The 16,929-nt window shown below is 45.8% G+C and overlaps 1 protein-coding gene across 1 annotated transcript in view; it reads right to left on the bottom strand.

Moving 5' to 3' along the window:
• Window positions 1–15,785, bottom strand: part of CCDC195 (coiled-coil domain containing 195) — a 121,746-nt gene extending 105,961 nt beyond the window's left edge. The window contains exon 1 of the mRNA XM_085632881.1: window positions 15,389–15,785. Coding sequence (XP_085489007.1) covers window positions 15,389–15,734 — 346 coding nt within the window. The 5' untranslated portion in view covers window positions 15,735–15,785. The remainder of the gene's footprint in view (window positions 1–15,388) is intronic.
• Window positions 15,786–16,929: the final 1,144 nt, after the last annotated feature.

Raw genomic sequence — 16,929 nt, 5'->3', positions numbered from 1 at the left:
TGATAAGCCTGTCTGCTTGTGCCAAGCTACCAAGGGGGTTAGCAGGGGTTGTCTAAGGGCGTAACTCCCTTACCCTGACTAGAAGCAAGGGTCCCTACTTGGACAAAGGTGCAAACCATAGCCAGCTAGAGACCCTCATTTCTAACAGGGAACATATGCAGAAAGTAGCTGGTCAGACCTATTCAGCAATGTGCTCCACGTACACGCAAAGGGTGACAGTGGGGGAATCCCAGGTTGTTATTTCAGCAGAGGTATACAGGGGCAGGTCTAGAAGGGAGGTATGTTCTTAAATAAGGGCTCCTGGATGGAAGTAAGATAACCATAATGAAAATAACCTGACCCGAATATAGATGACAGAGGTCGTTATTGGAATGTATGGGAGACAGTCACACTATATATAGACATTCCAATGTTGTGGGCAGGACACATGAATTGTGTGTTTGGTGGTGCACTTTCACCCTCTGAGAAATGGAATAAAGCCAAGTATGATTGGGACACTGCAGAGGCTAGTTGGAAAAGCTGGACCTAGTCAACATTTGGATGGACTCACACCCGATGGCCAGGATATGTTCTTCCTACTTGGTGACACATGGCAACTCTAGCTGAGTTGAGTGTATTCTGATAACTCAGGAGGGTTTATACAGGTATGAAGGGGTGGATTATATAAGTAGAATCTTGTCTCTGTAAGGATTACTAACAGGGAGAGGTACTGGACTTAGATACCTATGCAGTACTTGAAACCTGAGGCATTGCACGATGGTGCATTCCTGGGCGAGGTCAAGGATATAATCACACATACTTAGAGAATATCTGGGGCACAGAGACCAGTAGAGCAATAGAACAGGATGCAGTAAAGGTGATGTTGAGAGGGTAATGCTTAATTAAAGTATATGGTACAAGACTCCAACTAGAGTGCATACTCACCACACAGGAAGAGGTGCTTACAAAATTAGAAACACTGGTGGTTAAAGAACAACAAAAGCAGATGGAGCTTATAGAGGCTAAAAGACAACTTGGTAAAACATGGGAAGCACTGGACAAGTTCACTTGTATCACATATAGCCAAAAACTCTGCAGCGAGGAAGACAAAACAGAATGGATTTTGGCTTAACTATTAAAAAGAGAGGGACATGCCCAGTGACACTTGAGCAGAAGGGAAGTTGTGGTGACTAAGTGGTCACACAGATAGGGATCAACTAGATGCTCTGTGAACAAGACTACAGCAGGAGGACAATGCAGAATTAACACACTTTTCTAGTTTGGATTGCACTTCCCAAGCTTACAGCGGAACAATGGAAGAACTGGATGCCCTGCTAACCAAGGATGAATTTGTGGTGGCAACAGGTGATTTGTAGAAGGAAAACATTCTAGAAGCAATCGTTTTTTGCTGGATCTGTACCAAATCTCCCTACCCATACATTCAGCAAGAGTTCGAGATCTTCCTGGAAGTGAAGCAAACAAAAATACCGTAACACTATGAGAGAGGCTATAATTGTCACAATACTGAAACCAAATAGAGAACCGAAGTACTGTGTGTCGTACCGCCCATTGTCTTTAGTCAACATAGAGATACAAATATTCAGTAGAGCCCTGGAAACATACTGGTGAGGCTAATAGAAACCATCGCACACATGAGCCAACGTGGTTTCCAGTCACATATGAGCACCACACAGAATAACAAAACGTGTATTTATAAAGCGCACGCTCACCCAGGGGCATCTTGGTGCTGAATAACAGATGTTCATTGTTACCCAACTCAATTTACTCATTTTAGAGTTTACAAACTTTTACAGAATGTGAGGATGCTCAAGCATGTTCTACCTTCCATGGCAACAGAGGACAAGCACTTTGCCCAGGCTGCACTAGATAAAGGAAAACATTTGATAGCATAGATTACGACTGTATGCTGAAAATACTGAAAAAGATGGGATTTTGGTTGGAATAACTGAACTGGATATGGCTTTTATGCACAAAGCTAACGTCTAGTGTAAAGACGGGTCAAATAATATCAGGTTTTTGATGGTCTAGTATGGGACGCAACAGGGCTGTCCCATCTCGCTACTGCTGTTTGCATTGGCCAGGGAACCACTTGGTTGTAGCTCAAGATCAGCATCGAGTGAGTGGGGAATAGTAGCAGGATCAGTCAGGCACATACTATTCGTAAATGCAAATGACACACTAATATACCTGTGCAAACCAGAAGAAATGGTGCCTGTGCTGCTGCAAGAGTGGGAATACTGCAGAAATTCTCAGGATTGCATACAAATTGGGATAAATCTCAACTGTGGCCCTTCGGTGGACGCGTCATAATAGCGTAGGAGAATTACACAGACAGTATGGGAAGAGTGCTGATAGGATTGAGAGAATCGATACAGTTCTGGAACACTCAGATGCTCTCTGTTATGGGTCAGGGGTGATTGACCTAGATGGGAGCTTATTTACAAGCCCCTTGCGCCACCCGTACGTCACTTTTCCCATGTTAAAGATGATGCAAAAGTGGCACAAGAATCTTGTAAATAAGCCCCGATGTTTCTACAAAGATGCCTGTATACAGAGTGGGACTCGATGTTCCCAGTGCCGGAGACATTGTTCATTGAATTACCTTATTAGTCTCCTGGTAATGAGCAGGCAGGCGGAGCAGAGTTAAATTAGATTCTTTGTTGATGGGCTGGGAGATGGGCAACTTGGGACTAGCTGACTTGGAAGCATAGTATTTCGCAAAAAAACTTCAGCATGCAGTGTGATGGTTGGACACAGTGGAAAATTGAGAGGCCAAATTGCTACAGCGGCAGTAAGAACGGGTCCCACTTCGATAACCACTTATGATGAATAATAATATACCTACCAGGTATCCCTATATATATTGAGACAGATTGTCTTGGTCTCAGAGAAAATGATAAGAAAAATACTATGCAGACCTCTGTTCACACCAAACATGGACGTGTGTAGCAAATCAACCAGAACGTAATGGAGGGAGGGATGGTGTAAAACAGTGAGGATGTGTACATCAATGAAAAGGTAATTTACCTTTGGTGAGGCCCAGTTAACGTACGGGATGACTCTAGGGCCATTCCTTCAATACCCTAGTCTTACACAAACTGATAGAGATATTTGGAAATAGTTCTCTGATGCCTCCAGATTACTGAAACAATGACCTATCTGATACTTATAGTGAAGGGAGACAGAGTTGTGTATATCTTTTATAAGGCCATGAAAGTAGACCAGAGAACAGGAGCAAAGAGGTAAGAGGTCTGTGTAGAGCCTATAACAGAGAAAGAATGGGAAATGCTGTGCTTGCAGGTTACGAAACAGAGCAAGCAATGTTATGTTCAAATTGTTGCAGTTTAACTACTTACACAGGACTTACTTCACTCCAGGAAAACCTGGCAAAGTCTATCTGTGTAGACCAACAATACGGCCAAGGTGTGGTGCCACAGAGGGATTGTACTATTGAATATTGAAAACATCTTGGCATACTGATATTGAAGACACAATATCGAGGGACAGAATATCGAAAGGTAAGTGCACATAGGGTAGTATAGATTCACTGTTCATAATACCACATCTACGCACCATTAGGATATATATATATAGAAAATCTATACTTTTTTGCCTGCCTGTTTTATATTTTTGATATTCTGTCCTTGATAGTCTGTCCCATCTGTATTGTTGATTCTAGATTCAGGGGGCACACCCACAGAGGAAGGCTTTCATCACATGATATTCACCTGTCAAGAGACAGATGCATTTTGGACAGAAGCGTTTGTGAAATTGCATCTTACAACAAGAAACGTTCCCACATGCACTAGAAAACAAACATTGTTGGGTCTTTGCCACAACTGAAACAAAGATAAAATGAGATATAATTCAGCACGCTGGGGATGATGTTGTTCAAACGGCAAATAGTGATACATTGGCTTTGACCCCGAAGGTCTCAAGTACAAATTTGGGAGCGGATCTGGGCTGAGAAAAGGCAGATGAAACGTACAAGATCTCACAATAGGATGACAGAGGACCTGGCAACCTGGGCTTCAATGGCATAAAACTAACTGAACCTGTGGATGATAAACGGGCAGCCTTGGGCCTGGAAGGGGTAACTTATACTGGGGTGTATAGAGGCAAAGGATGAGGAGTATACAAAGCTGAGGGCGTGTACGTCTACTCTAAGATACAGACAATGACTTAATAGGTAGTAAAGAGTAGTAAACTTAATGAGGACTGTGGGTGTGACATCAATAGTAGGGCGGGAGATGTGCACGAATAAATAAGAAATATGGAAGTGAGGGGCCAGTTTGGGAAATTTGCTGTGGTAGAGTAAATTCAATGATGCCTCACTGTTCTTTATATTGATTACAGCAAATCTTGATGGTCTTGGGTGGGGATTTATTTATTGTTTTTTTAATAGTATTAAAATAAAGATTATAATAGTAATTGATGTGTAGAAATACAAAAAACTCTGAGATAAACATTGGAATCAACAGATTGTAAATCTGTTCCATCTGATGGAAGAGCACCTTCACCAGTTCTAATTAAAAAATTTCAGCTTCAAGATCATAACTCGAAATTGTGCCAAAACTCAGCAGTTTCATGTTTGTTTGCAGCTAATGCTACCTCACCCATTTGGAAACCACAACATTATTTATGTAAGTGAATACTGTGATCTTGTTAAAAACAACAAGTCTGACTATCTTCATCATGAGAAACCTAAATACATAAGAAACTAATTACAGGGAAAAGAGCAAAGGTGAGGTACGACAGCTTTAATGAGAGGGCCTATTGATGCCTGTTGGATCCTGCGAACGTCACAATTTGACGATTCGAGTAAAAGTTGATACATAGAGTCTCTGTATATATCCAATGACCTTCACTCCTAAATACATCATGCTCATAACAAACCAGAGGTTCCACGAGGACATCTCTTCAAAAGTTCTACTAATATTGGAGGGACAAAATATTGAAAGGTAAGTGTATATAGGAAAGTATAGATTTACTTTCCTTAACTCCACATCAATGTACCCTGAAGATATGTGTAAACATATACATCATCAAAGTACATTTATGTGAAGTCAGATATAAAAAACTTCTACACATATTTTGCTCCTTGTCATTCTGTCTACAAAATTAGTATCCCAGAATATTCTGTAGTCGATGTTCAGGATCCACTCCCGTGATGCATCAGTATGGTAACTTAGTAGGTAAGCCTGCAAGAGGCCCCAAATATATGTAGTTTTCACAGTTGGGGGCTGCAATGAGGAGTGTAGCTTCATGTTTTCATTGCAGTGTATCAAGTCTTTTACCCATCTATCAATGGTTGGGCAGCGACCTCTCCCCCATTTTTTCACCCCTCCTCTCTTCGTTAGTAGTGCTTGCGCCATTAGTTTACAAGTGCTCTGAGGCCTTTCTTTCACATATGATAGTAATGGTGTCAGGACAGATGGTTGCAACTCTTTATTTATCATTTGAAATAGTTCTTGTCACACTTTCATCCAATATGACGGTCATAATTGGGCTTGGCCTTGATAATCTTATGAAACGAGCTGCGTCTGTCCCACAGTTATCACATCTGGAATTTCCACAAGGCCCCATATGGAACAGTCACTGCAGAGTATGACATACCATGTATAGAAATGAGAGATGAAGCAGGCAGCACTTGCCAGTGTGCGATTTATCCCCAGTCTGTAGCTGTGTGTCTATTCCTTCCCATTAGGGATCGACCCAGATCCCATTTCAGCCCTCTTCAGAATTTAGTTCTAGCTTCTAACAATTTGTTTGTGTGAATAATTGGATGACCAAATTGCATTTATGTGGTGTGGTGAGGGCATCTGTCAAAGGGATCACCAGACGCGGTTTCTCTGGATTGGTCTGAGTAGAGGCTCTCAAATAAAAAATATGAATATATATATATATATATATATATATATATATATATATATATATATATATATATATATATAGCTTGTATTGCCCCTCTCTTTGATGTCTTGTAGTGAAATAAACATGTCTCGTGAATATACCACAGGTAGCTATTGTAAACTTTCCTTAATACAATCTCTGGTGGTCCTGGCGTAATCATGTCACACAATCTCTAGTGGTACTGAGGTAATCATGTCACACTCCATGATCAAATCAGGAGTCTGTGTTGAGTAGTGCCATGAGAAATTTACATGTTTCACCTTTGTGCAGTGCTAATCCTGTTCAACATCATGCACAGCCATGCCACCTGTATCATATGTGTGTGTGAGCATTTGATTCGGCTCTGTATACCCACCCATGCTAAGCATATCATTAAAGAAATAAGATCTTCATTCCCACTTCGGGTTGAATGCACCAGAAGAGGTATAGTCTGCCTTGAAGAGAAGCAATTTGACCTTCTTGCACAATTACATATACGGTTAGATTTTGGCAGACAAGGGGCAGCACCTACAAATATTTAGAGTTAGTATAATGAACATCTGTCCAGGGAGTTATCTTACTTGAAGGTAGACTATAAGAACGTAAAAGGTATGCATACACTGAAATCAAACCAGAGAAAGAAAGAACTAAAATGGTTCGACGCTCAGTGTCAAACATTAAAGAGTAAATTGAGAAGAATGAGATCTGGAAGGAATCAGCCCATAGATGGAAATCACAGGGAAGAATTAGTTAGGGTCAAACAGGAATATAGATCATTAATCAATTTAAAAAGGGAATTGGATAAGGGAAATTTGGAAATGATGCCAGTTGTGATTCCCTCCAAAGATGCCAGGAATTTTTGGAAACTAGTGCAGGATGGCATAAGAGTTGAGCAGAAAAAGGGTAAACTGAATGGTGGATCAGTGGACAGAGCTTCTTGAACAGTAATAGAGTAAGGATATAGAGATCAACCAATAGTAGAGTATATATATATCTGATGAAGGCTTTTTAAGGAGTATCTCAGTCAAAAAGATTAAAGAGGTGATTATGGCATTAAGACTCACCAGAGCAGCGGGCCCAGATACATTCCTTCAGTGATTATTAAGGTAAACAGTGACTAGTGGTCTTCACTTTTTTGTCATGTATTTAAAGCAGTAGTGACCTCTGATGTCATGCCTGAAAGATGGAAAGTGGCAATAATGTCCTATTACTTACCGGTAATCTTCATTACTCCTGGTCCCGTAGTCCTCGTCCCATTCCTTACAAAGTGGAGATTACTATCTCCGCGACAGAAAAAAAGAACAGGAGCATGCTGGGATACCTAACCCACTCCCTCCCGCTGGGAGTACATAAGCGGTACCAGCCCAGCATGCAGCCTGAAAATACCAAGCCAACAACCGGAAGGCCGGCCGCCAGGGAGGGAGGGAGGGAAGTAAGGAATGGGACGAGGACTACGGGACCAGGAGTAATGAAGATTACCGGTAAGTAATAGGACATTACCCCCAGGTCCCTCCGTCCTCGTCCCATTCCTTACAAAGTGGAGAATACCAAAGCAGAGAACCCGGCCTACCGGAACCCCACCAAAGCCAGGGGCACCAGACCGAGAAAAACGGTCCCCAACAGAAGCAATAGGGAGCCCACAAGAAAAGCAGGCAGGAGAACACAACCAGCCATGCCTCCAACCAAGCCGAAAAGAACCCAGACCCCAAAAGAAGCAGGGGACTAGCAAGAAAGGACCGCAAACGAACACAAGACCCCCCAGGAAGCCCGAAGGAGGCCCCACACTCAGAAGCAAGACCCAAGGGAACCCCCAGAGGGGCAGAAAGAGAAACCACCACCCCTAACCACCAGGGAAAGGGAACCCCGGAGAAGCGGAAGCGCCCCAAAGGAGCAATCCAACCAGGAAGGACAAACAACCCGGGAGAAAAACCACCAAGGGAGAAGCCCACAGCCCCAGGCAGCACCAAGCAGCTGCAGCAAAAAGGGACAAAACAGCACAACCAGGCCCAACGCAGAGCGCCCGAGAGCAGGACGCACAGGGAGACACGCCAAAGACCCAGGAAGGAACATAGCAGGGCAAGCCAGAGAGCGAACCCCCCAGAACAGAGAAGAAGGCGACCCACAGCCGGACCAATCCACAAACACCACACCAAGAGGCGAGGGGAAGGAAGAGGAGAACGAAGAGGCACGTCAAACTCAGAAAAACACCGAGCGCGACCAAGCACAGGACCAACCCCAACACATCAGGGGAAGACACCCGCAGAGCCTCAAAGACCGAAGAGGAAAGGACAGAAGGCCCAGGCCAAAGGCAGGAAGACAAGCCGCCAACCCCAGCAGAGACACCGGAAGGCCGCAGCCAAGGCCGCCACGGCGGGAGAAAAAAACCCGGTCACAGGAACCAGTCAAAAGTCCAGGACCGAGGCAACCAAAGGCAGGAGACACAGGGACACGAACCCAGGAACCCACCCAAGCAAGGCCAGGGAGAGCAACAAGCGCCACCCAAAGCAGACTCCACACACGGCCAGCAAACAGCCAGGAGAGAACAACCAAGGGCCGAACACAGAATCGGGGAAACACACCCCAGAACCGGGAAGGAGAAACCCCCACCAACCAAGAGCCGACCCACAGGTCAGGAGGACACCAAGGAACCACCTAAGGCGAACCCCAAAAAGGGGCGAAACAGGAACGACCAACAAGGAGGCCAACAGCCCAACAACGCAGGCAGCCCAGAAGACCCAAGAAGCCAACCGGACAACGGACAAGCCAGCCAGCCCGGAGGCCCCAAAATGGAGCAGCAGAACCCGAAAGGAGAGGCAAAGGGTCAACGACCCAAACTCAAAAACCCCAACCAAGAAGGGACCAGGGACCGGCACCAAAGCAAGCCAAGCCACCAAGAGAGGAGAAGCAGCTGGGGAACAGAGAGGGAGACCGGCAAGCCACAACTGGCAACCAACCCAGAGGTCACATCACACCAGCCAGGCGCAAAGGAGCAGCTCAGGAAAGAACACAGGACCAACCCGGCACCCAGACCAACAGGGCCAGAACCACCGGCCAGTAAGAGGCCAAAAAGAGTCCCAAAGCACCAGAGAACGAGCGGCCAGGGAAGAACCCAGGCAGGGACCCAGGCAGGGAACCCGCAAAGGAAGGCCCAAAAACAAGGACCGGAGGGAGGAAACACATCAGCACCCCGGAACACCCCCGGCACCCCCAAACCAAAGGAGAGGAGCCCGGAGAAACCAAAGGCGCACAACCCCCGGGGGGAGCGGGCACACACCCAAAAAGGGAAGAACAAAGCACGCAGAGCCAGCAAGAGCAACGGCCAAAGACACCACAGGCCGAAAGCAGGCCGTACGGGAGCGAGAAACCCCCAAGCCCAAGGAAAAGGCCCACAAGGGGAAAACCAGAGCCCCAGGACCCAGGCAAAGCCAACCACCAGCACAAGGCCGAAAAAGAGGAGCGGGGACGCAGCAACGTGGTCCACACACTACGGGAGGCTAGACCACAACCGGCAGTCCCACCAACAAAACCGCTGGCCAAGCCCAAGATAAGGCACGGCGAGGAGGACATCGGGAGCGGCACCCAAAGCATGAAAGAAGGGCACAGGGCAACCCGAACCCATAAACAGGGAGAGGCACAGAAGCAGTGCACCCAAGAAACAAGGAACCACCCAGGCAGAAGCCAAGGAAGACCCACAACACCGAGCCACCACAGGAGGCAAAGGAGCGGCAGCGAGAGGCAAACGACCGCAAGCCACAAAGAAGAGACACGAGGGGAAAGGAAACCACAACAGGAAACCAAACCCCATCAGTCAACCCAGCGTACCACAACACAGCACCAGGCAAGAGGGAAGAGGCAAGCAGCAACACCAGCCAGAAAGCCTACCAGGAAAGCCCCGGAGTCAACAGCCAATCAAGGCCAAGACCCACCGGAACAGAGGGAAGGCCCAACAGCCCCTTCCCCCCCCCCGAGAACCCAAGAAACAGGGAGTCCGGAAGCAACTAGGAACCAGACGCAGGATGCAAGAAGCAACCCAGCCAAACACAAGCAGAGGCCAAGCGCAAAGTGGAGGAGCCTCAGATGGAGGAACACCGGGGGCCACAGGCCCACCGCCCCGACCACAACCAGCACGAAGTACACCCACAGGGAACCTGCCGGGGAAGGAGCCCACCAACCCAGGCAGGAAGAGACGCCGGAGGGCAGGAGAGAGCGAACGCAAGGGCATCGGCGTGCCCAGCCGCAACACCAAGACAGGAGCAGGCGCCAGCAGGGAGGGAAGGCCACAGGCCAGGAAACCCCACACGTTGAAGCTCAGAGAACCGGACAGGCACAGGGGGGCAGAAAAAAACAAGGCACCCCGAGCACGGGCCACACCAACACCCCTGGAAGGACGCAAGAAGCGCCCAGCACCCTGAGCCGCAGGCAGGCACCCAGACAGGCACGCACCAGGCCCGGCTATAAAAGAACAGCAGGAACCAACAGGGCGGACAGGCAGCAGGCTGAAGAATCCGTGCAAACAGACAACCAAGCACCAACCAGGGGGAAACAGAAGCACGCAGGGCAGGAAGGCAGGAAGCCCACAGGACAGAGGAACGAACCAGGACGAACCTCACCAGAAATTGAAAACAGCCCAGGGGAGCAGAAGCGAGCACAGGGGAACGGGGGACAGCCACAGCACCCGCCCGCCCCGGCACACCCCCATCAGAGGAAAACAGGGAGCCAAGGCCGCAGGCCAGCATAGCAGAAGAACGCAGCACATGGAAGAAAGAAAAGCGGCACCCACCAGGGGGACAGGCCAACCCCATAAAACAGAGACCGTCCCCCAACCCCTCCACCCAGACGCCATCCAGCAACAAGCGTCGAACAAGCGGAAACAAGGAGTTTTAAAGATGAGGTAGAAACTTTGCCACCTTATGCCACTTTGACAGAGTGTGCGGGACTCGAACCCATGTCCTGTGAGACCCTTCACAACCGTAGGCACAAGACTCACCATTGAGCTAAAGCTCCTGGTGACAGGGAACCCAGAACCGGAGGAGGAAGCACCCCCCCCCCCCCCCCCCGCAGCACCGGGAAGCAAGGCAGAGACACAGCGCAGAAAACCACGCAACGCCCCCAACCCAGCAAGCAGGAACAGGCAGCGCCATAAGCCAGCACGGACAAACCCCAACAGGAATCAACCAGCAAACGGTGAGACCAGAGGAAGCCAGGCCCCAGAGTAAAAATCGCCAGGCAGCAAGCACGGCGAGAATACCCCCGAAGCAGCCAAGCAAGACCCCCAGCCAAGACCGCCGAAGCAGCCTACCGTGCACAGCCAGACCCAGCAGGCAAAGCACAGAGACAGAGGAACAAGCATGGAAGAAATCGGAACCGCTATGCGGTACTCACCACAGGGGCAGGAAGAGCACACCAAAAGCGCCCTGCCCCCAAGACCCAGCCCAGGCGCCCTCCAAGACACCAGCGCCGGGCGAGGAAGAGAGCTGCAGCCACCGATCAGACATTGACCCCCATCAACATCGACCCTGCACCAACCTCAGGAACAGCAGGGGCACTGGTAGGATAGGAGGCGAGCAGCACACCAAGGGAGACCAGGAGCACCGCCCGGCGCAGCCCCTGGGCTCCCATCTCATCCACAGCAGCGCGTCTTCCAGCCAGGCCAAGCCGTAGGAAGACGCGCGCGGTAACCCGGAAGGAATCCGGACATCCGGCGCCCCAGCCGCAAAGGGCCGGGCGCCAATCAACGCGACTCCCAGCAAGCCCAGCAGGCCAGGAGACGCGGAAGAGGATGTTGAGGACAGCCCAGCAGCCCCACGAGACATCCATCGAAGAAATCACAGGTAAGATCAGCACGTCCTAATCTGTCGGAAGACAGAAAAAAAGAACAGGCTGCATGCTGGGCTGGTACCGCTTATGTACTCCCAGTGGGAGGGAGTGGGTTAGGTATCCCAGCATGCTCCTGTTCTTTTTTTCTGTCGCGGAGATAGTAATCTCCACTTTGTAAGGAATGGGACGAGGACGGAGGGACCTGGGGGTAATAAAATCCATATTTAAGAAAGAAATCCATTTCATATGACCCTACGAGCGATAGACTTATTCGCCTGGCAAATGTGGTTTTAAAAGTGTTCTCTAAACTCCGAACTTAGCCACCTTGAGAAGTGGATGGGAATAGTTCACTTGACTATAGACCATTTGCTTAAGTTTTTGGTTGACAACTAAGAATTGGATACTGTAGTACTGTATTCTGTTGTTTTGTTGATTTTAAGGCAGCCTTTGTTTTGGTAAATCAAGCGATATTGTAGAAGCAGTTACAAAACTTAAAAATACCCGAAGGAATAATAGATATCCTGAAGGAATTGCATGGGGCGATTGGGCAAGTGTCAAATTAAATCTAGAAGGACAGATGTCCAAATAAATATCTTTTAAGAATAGGCTACTGCAGGGCTCTGTACTGTCCTACACCTTATTCACTCTTTATTTAATGGAGTTACCTCTAATCTTGTCAAGTGTCTGGGCGTTCTCTCCAAAAAAGGAGAGGAAGACATATACCCTGTCTGCTAAACGCTGATGATTTGGTAATTATGGATGTAACACAAATAGAACTTCAAAGGAAATTAGATGCTTGCACTAAATATTGTGAAAGGAAAACAATTGATAATAACTGTGGAAAAAAATAAAATTGTGTTTTTGTTGGCCTATAAATGATTTATCAAGAACATGAGGGTGAAAAACATAACATCCTTGTAATGAATTTTGGGTCAAACCTAGTTTGAAGATTGCATTTCAATTTTGTTAAAGGACAGGCCCTCCCATGTGCATTAGGGTTAGAAATGTTTTACAAGGACTATGAAGGTCCTGATAAGCTCCTGATTTTACAACCTTTTAAGGCCATGTTACCAACAAAATATACTCATAGAACAGAAATGTTGTTTTCATGAGTGGATACCAGGACTGGAACAAGCTGGAAGGTCAGTGCTTAAAAAAGACTTTTAAGGCCCCCTCAATCATCCATGGTGTGAGCAATAAGGACAGAATTAAAACAGGTCTCCTGGTGCTTCACCTCAATAAAGCTGATGGTAAGATTTTGGAATAGGCTGCTGCTGGATGGAGAGGATAAAATGTCTTGGTTTTCGATAAATTAGCTTTTAAATAGTGCATTGAAGTGGATTGCCAGGGTAAGAGAGCCCATAAGGAAAATTCTAGACCTGCTCTCTCTACATTCTCCCACTGAAGAAGTGGTTATTAGAACATGCCAGATAGCTCTAAGGTTTTTAGACTCTAGGGATTCACTGGAGGTAATAATTGCAGTTGGGGAATTTTTACAAGTGGCTGAAAAGAAAAATAAGGAGTGTTAATTTATTTGGTGATGTATTTTAATATACATTGATAGTATCAGTGAATTATAAGATATTGTGATGATTTGGAAGCTTTTAAAAGTGATTAATATGCTTTTGCTTTAAACATTTCTGGAATAGATTAATGGACTATGGTCCCAATAAACTAATTTTTGACTGTCTGACTGACTACCAGGGTACCCGTTTGCTCCTGACAAGTGCCAGTACTCGCCCATTAAATGTATTGCAGCACAGCTGAAAAGTGTAGATACTCTCCTTTTTAAATTACAGAAGTGCAGATACTCAGTACCGGACAGTACCTGCCCATTTAAAGCGCAGCAATCATTGGTGTTCTTTTACTAAATTGTTTATTTCATAATGTCTTCCACAGTGGTATTAATCTCTATTTTGCACTCGTTTTCACACTTACCAAGGCTAACCATATGGATCAGAGAACTGTAAAGTATTAAGGCTAGCAATGCGCAAAGTTTTAGATCACAGGAAAACGTATGCAGAATGTCTCTCGGCAAATTTACCTTTAGCAAAGGTTTTCAATGCACAAAGGCTAATGTTAGCAGAAATATTCTCTGCATTATTTACCTGTGCAAATAATTTATATGCAAATAGGCTTTGCTTGGCAAAATAATGTTTTTCTTTATTGAATTTTGCTTTGTGAACAATTTTGTTAGTGTTAAAAAGGACCAGTGTCTCACGAACTGTCTCAAAATTAATTTTCTGAAACAGTGGCAAAGCGAAAAACTTTGCATACTTCACAATGTTCGAACTTTTGCATCAACATTCAAGAAAGTTCTTTAAAAAACAATCCTGCAACTTGGTACAGCTTAATCAATGCTAGACTCAGACAAAATATTTTTTATGCAAAGTAAACTCACAAAATTCTTGAATTTTGCACTAGAGAAATGTTGCAGCTTTTTTGTAAGTTAGAGAAAGGTTCTCACAGGAAAAGTCTTAGGGGGACTTTTTCTCTTCGAAACAGTTTCTGATGGTTTTTAAATATGAGTTATACCGTTGTATTTCATTTTAATGCAAAATATGAGCAAATTAATTTATAAAAAAATTGTATAATTTTCGTGTAATGTTGCAAAATATCTGACATTGTCCGGCATCATTCCTCCCCCAATCAGTGGTCGAAGTGGGCAGGATCAGAGGGGCACGGTGTGCCCATACCTTTTTTTAAGTTAAGAAAAACAGTTTCCTTACTTTTTGTGAAAAGACAACCACCCTGGGAGGGCAAATTCCGAGAGTTGAAATGCTTCAACTGAAGTGCAAAGCAGAGAGCCTTCTGTGTTGTGAAACCGAGGGGGGGGGGGGCAGACAGCTAAACAAGCCTTCTTGCCAGGGTGCCTGCTTGCCTAAAAGAAATGTAAATGTGCGCAACTGGTCAATCTGTAAATGTAAAGAGTACTTGAAAGCTTGCGTTGGCTTTAATTGTTGGGATCACTTAAAGCTTTGTGATGACAAAGATGTATTGTTTTTGAGTAGTAGTGCATGGGAATTACAAACTGAGCTGTGAAGTGTGGTTTTTTTTGAAGGACAGTAACAAAAATTGCACTTCATACACTCTGGGTATTACTAAAATCTATATTTTGGAAACACTTTTTTTATCTTAAACCTTCTTGTGCATTATGTAACAGCCAATCTTATACTGTGTGTAATGCAAGTTTAAAGTAATGACTTACAAATTCCCAGTGCTTTCTGTCACAGACTGGGACCTCGTAGCACTAAACATACACAAGTCACTATTCTACACTGCATCAACTAGGATTCAATTCTGTGGCTCTCTGGTTACAGACCCAGACCTCTACAGTGCAATTAAGAGAACAGAGGTTTCATAATCTACGACAGTGCATTTCCCACTGATTAACTTAACTTGCATTTCTTTTTCATTCAAGGTGTGAGTTATTTTACATGCAGTTTTCTGAATGTGAAAAAGCGAAAAAAGTTACAGAATACTTTGTTTTTTTAGCCACGCCTTTGATCCCGCCAACACGCTCATTAACCCCAACCCCATTTCACACAGCATCACAGTTCTCACACTTTTTTTTTCATCCACTGTGACCACTGCCCTAAACCCTATTACTGTGGTACCCCGCTCCCCACTTCTATAGACTGTTAGCTTTCCTGCAGCCTCTGTGTGTGCATCCAGTTACCTGTGCCTCTCTGCGGCTCCTGCAGCCCCAGTGCTGCGCTGGCGGAAACTGTCCTGCGCATGTGGTTGATGGGGGATGTCTCTTCTGTTTGGGTACTTGAAAGGCTCCTACCAACGTCCTTCGACTCCCATATTCCGTCCCTTGGAAGTCTGTTCATGGATAGATCCCCACATGAGGCCTGTCTTCTCCCTGGACACTTGAGCTCACTCCTACCTGGATCCTGCCGCTCACTCTGAGAGGAGCCGGAGCCCCGCTCCTCTTTCAGGGCCTGGTTTTCCCTCTCCAGTTTGTTGATCTGGCTGCGCATGTCCCTGATAACCTGCATCAGGTGCGTGTCTCCCTCCATCCCTTCACCACCTGAGGCTCCCAGTGAAGCCCCAGCGGTCGGCCACCTTTTTCTGAAGCTGCGGACTCCAAAAATGGGGGGGGACCATCCTGTACTTAAGGCCTCTGACACAATAGGAAGCTCCGCGCCCAGGCCGACGGTGTCTGTCATCAGCAAGTGAGCCTGCATTAAGTGTTCAGACACCAGTCATGAATATTTCATGTGGCCTGGTGTCAACTTGCACCCGGTGACAGCAACGGATGCTACGCACGCGTTTATTGTGACACTTCTGGGCCAATTCACAAAAGCATTTATGGGTGGGGGAAGCAGTACAACAGGAGTACGTTTTTTAAATACTCTTACATGACTTTACAAATCTGCTTGAAACATCCAACTCCCTATAAGTAAAAGTGCAAAGTAGGCCAGTCCTTTCTATTTGCACCAACTGTATATGAATGTTCCCATTGTATTCCTATTTTAGATAATTTGGGGGCCAGTTCATAAAGGCATGCCAGAGTGGGCATGACTACTCATGTGGAGTCAACCTAAATGTTGGTTAGTTGCAAAGAATATAATAGAAACCGGAAGCCCAGTCAGTGTTGAAGAGGACAAACATGGTGGAAACAGGGTTTAATTTTTCAGACATAAAAATCCACCTTGAGCTTGGAATAAATATTAAAAAATAAGTATTAACAGAAGCGTGCACTTAGGTATCGTGTCAAGAGGCTCTTTTTTTAGCAAACAGAACTAAGTATGCTGGGAATTGTAGTTTTTTTTCCAGATTAAAACGACGGCATTAAAAGACTCGTGTACTTTCTTCTGGTGCGTGGAAAATCGGGCTGGTTGAACCAGTAGGTCAATTTACAGGTGATGTTTTCATTTTCAGTGATAGATAGCTCCTAGACCGCCTTTCTATCGATAGATGAAACTCACAATGCACCTTCCAAACTCAAGATTTAATCTCACACATGGCATACAATGGTGACGTTAGCAAGGTTTTCACAATCCGTTGCTCTCATCTCCAAGCTGCGCTCTGTTTGCTGAATTATTCATCGTTTTTTTAGTCATCAAGCCGTCCATTTATATGACGGAATCAATCACGCTGTAAGAGGGAAAAATAAAAAAAATGAAGTTAAATTATCGGATGTCTGAGAATAAATATGGCTCCCAAAGTCGTTTCAAGGCTGCACGCGCTTTTGATTCTTTTAATTTGATT

Source organism: Triturus cristatus, chromosome 11 (assembly GCF_964204655.1).
Source record: "Triturus cristatus chromosome 11, aTriCri1.1, whole genome shotgun sequence".
In the NCBI taxonomy this organism is placed as follows: Eukaryota; Metazoa; Chordata; class Amphibia; order Caudata; family Salamandridae; genus Triturus; species Triturus cristatus.
The sequence above is the reverse complement of the archived record's forward strand: the minus strand, read 5'-3'. Positions and strand labels throughout refer to the sequence as shown.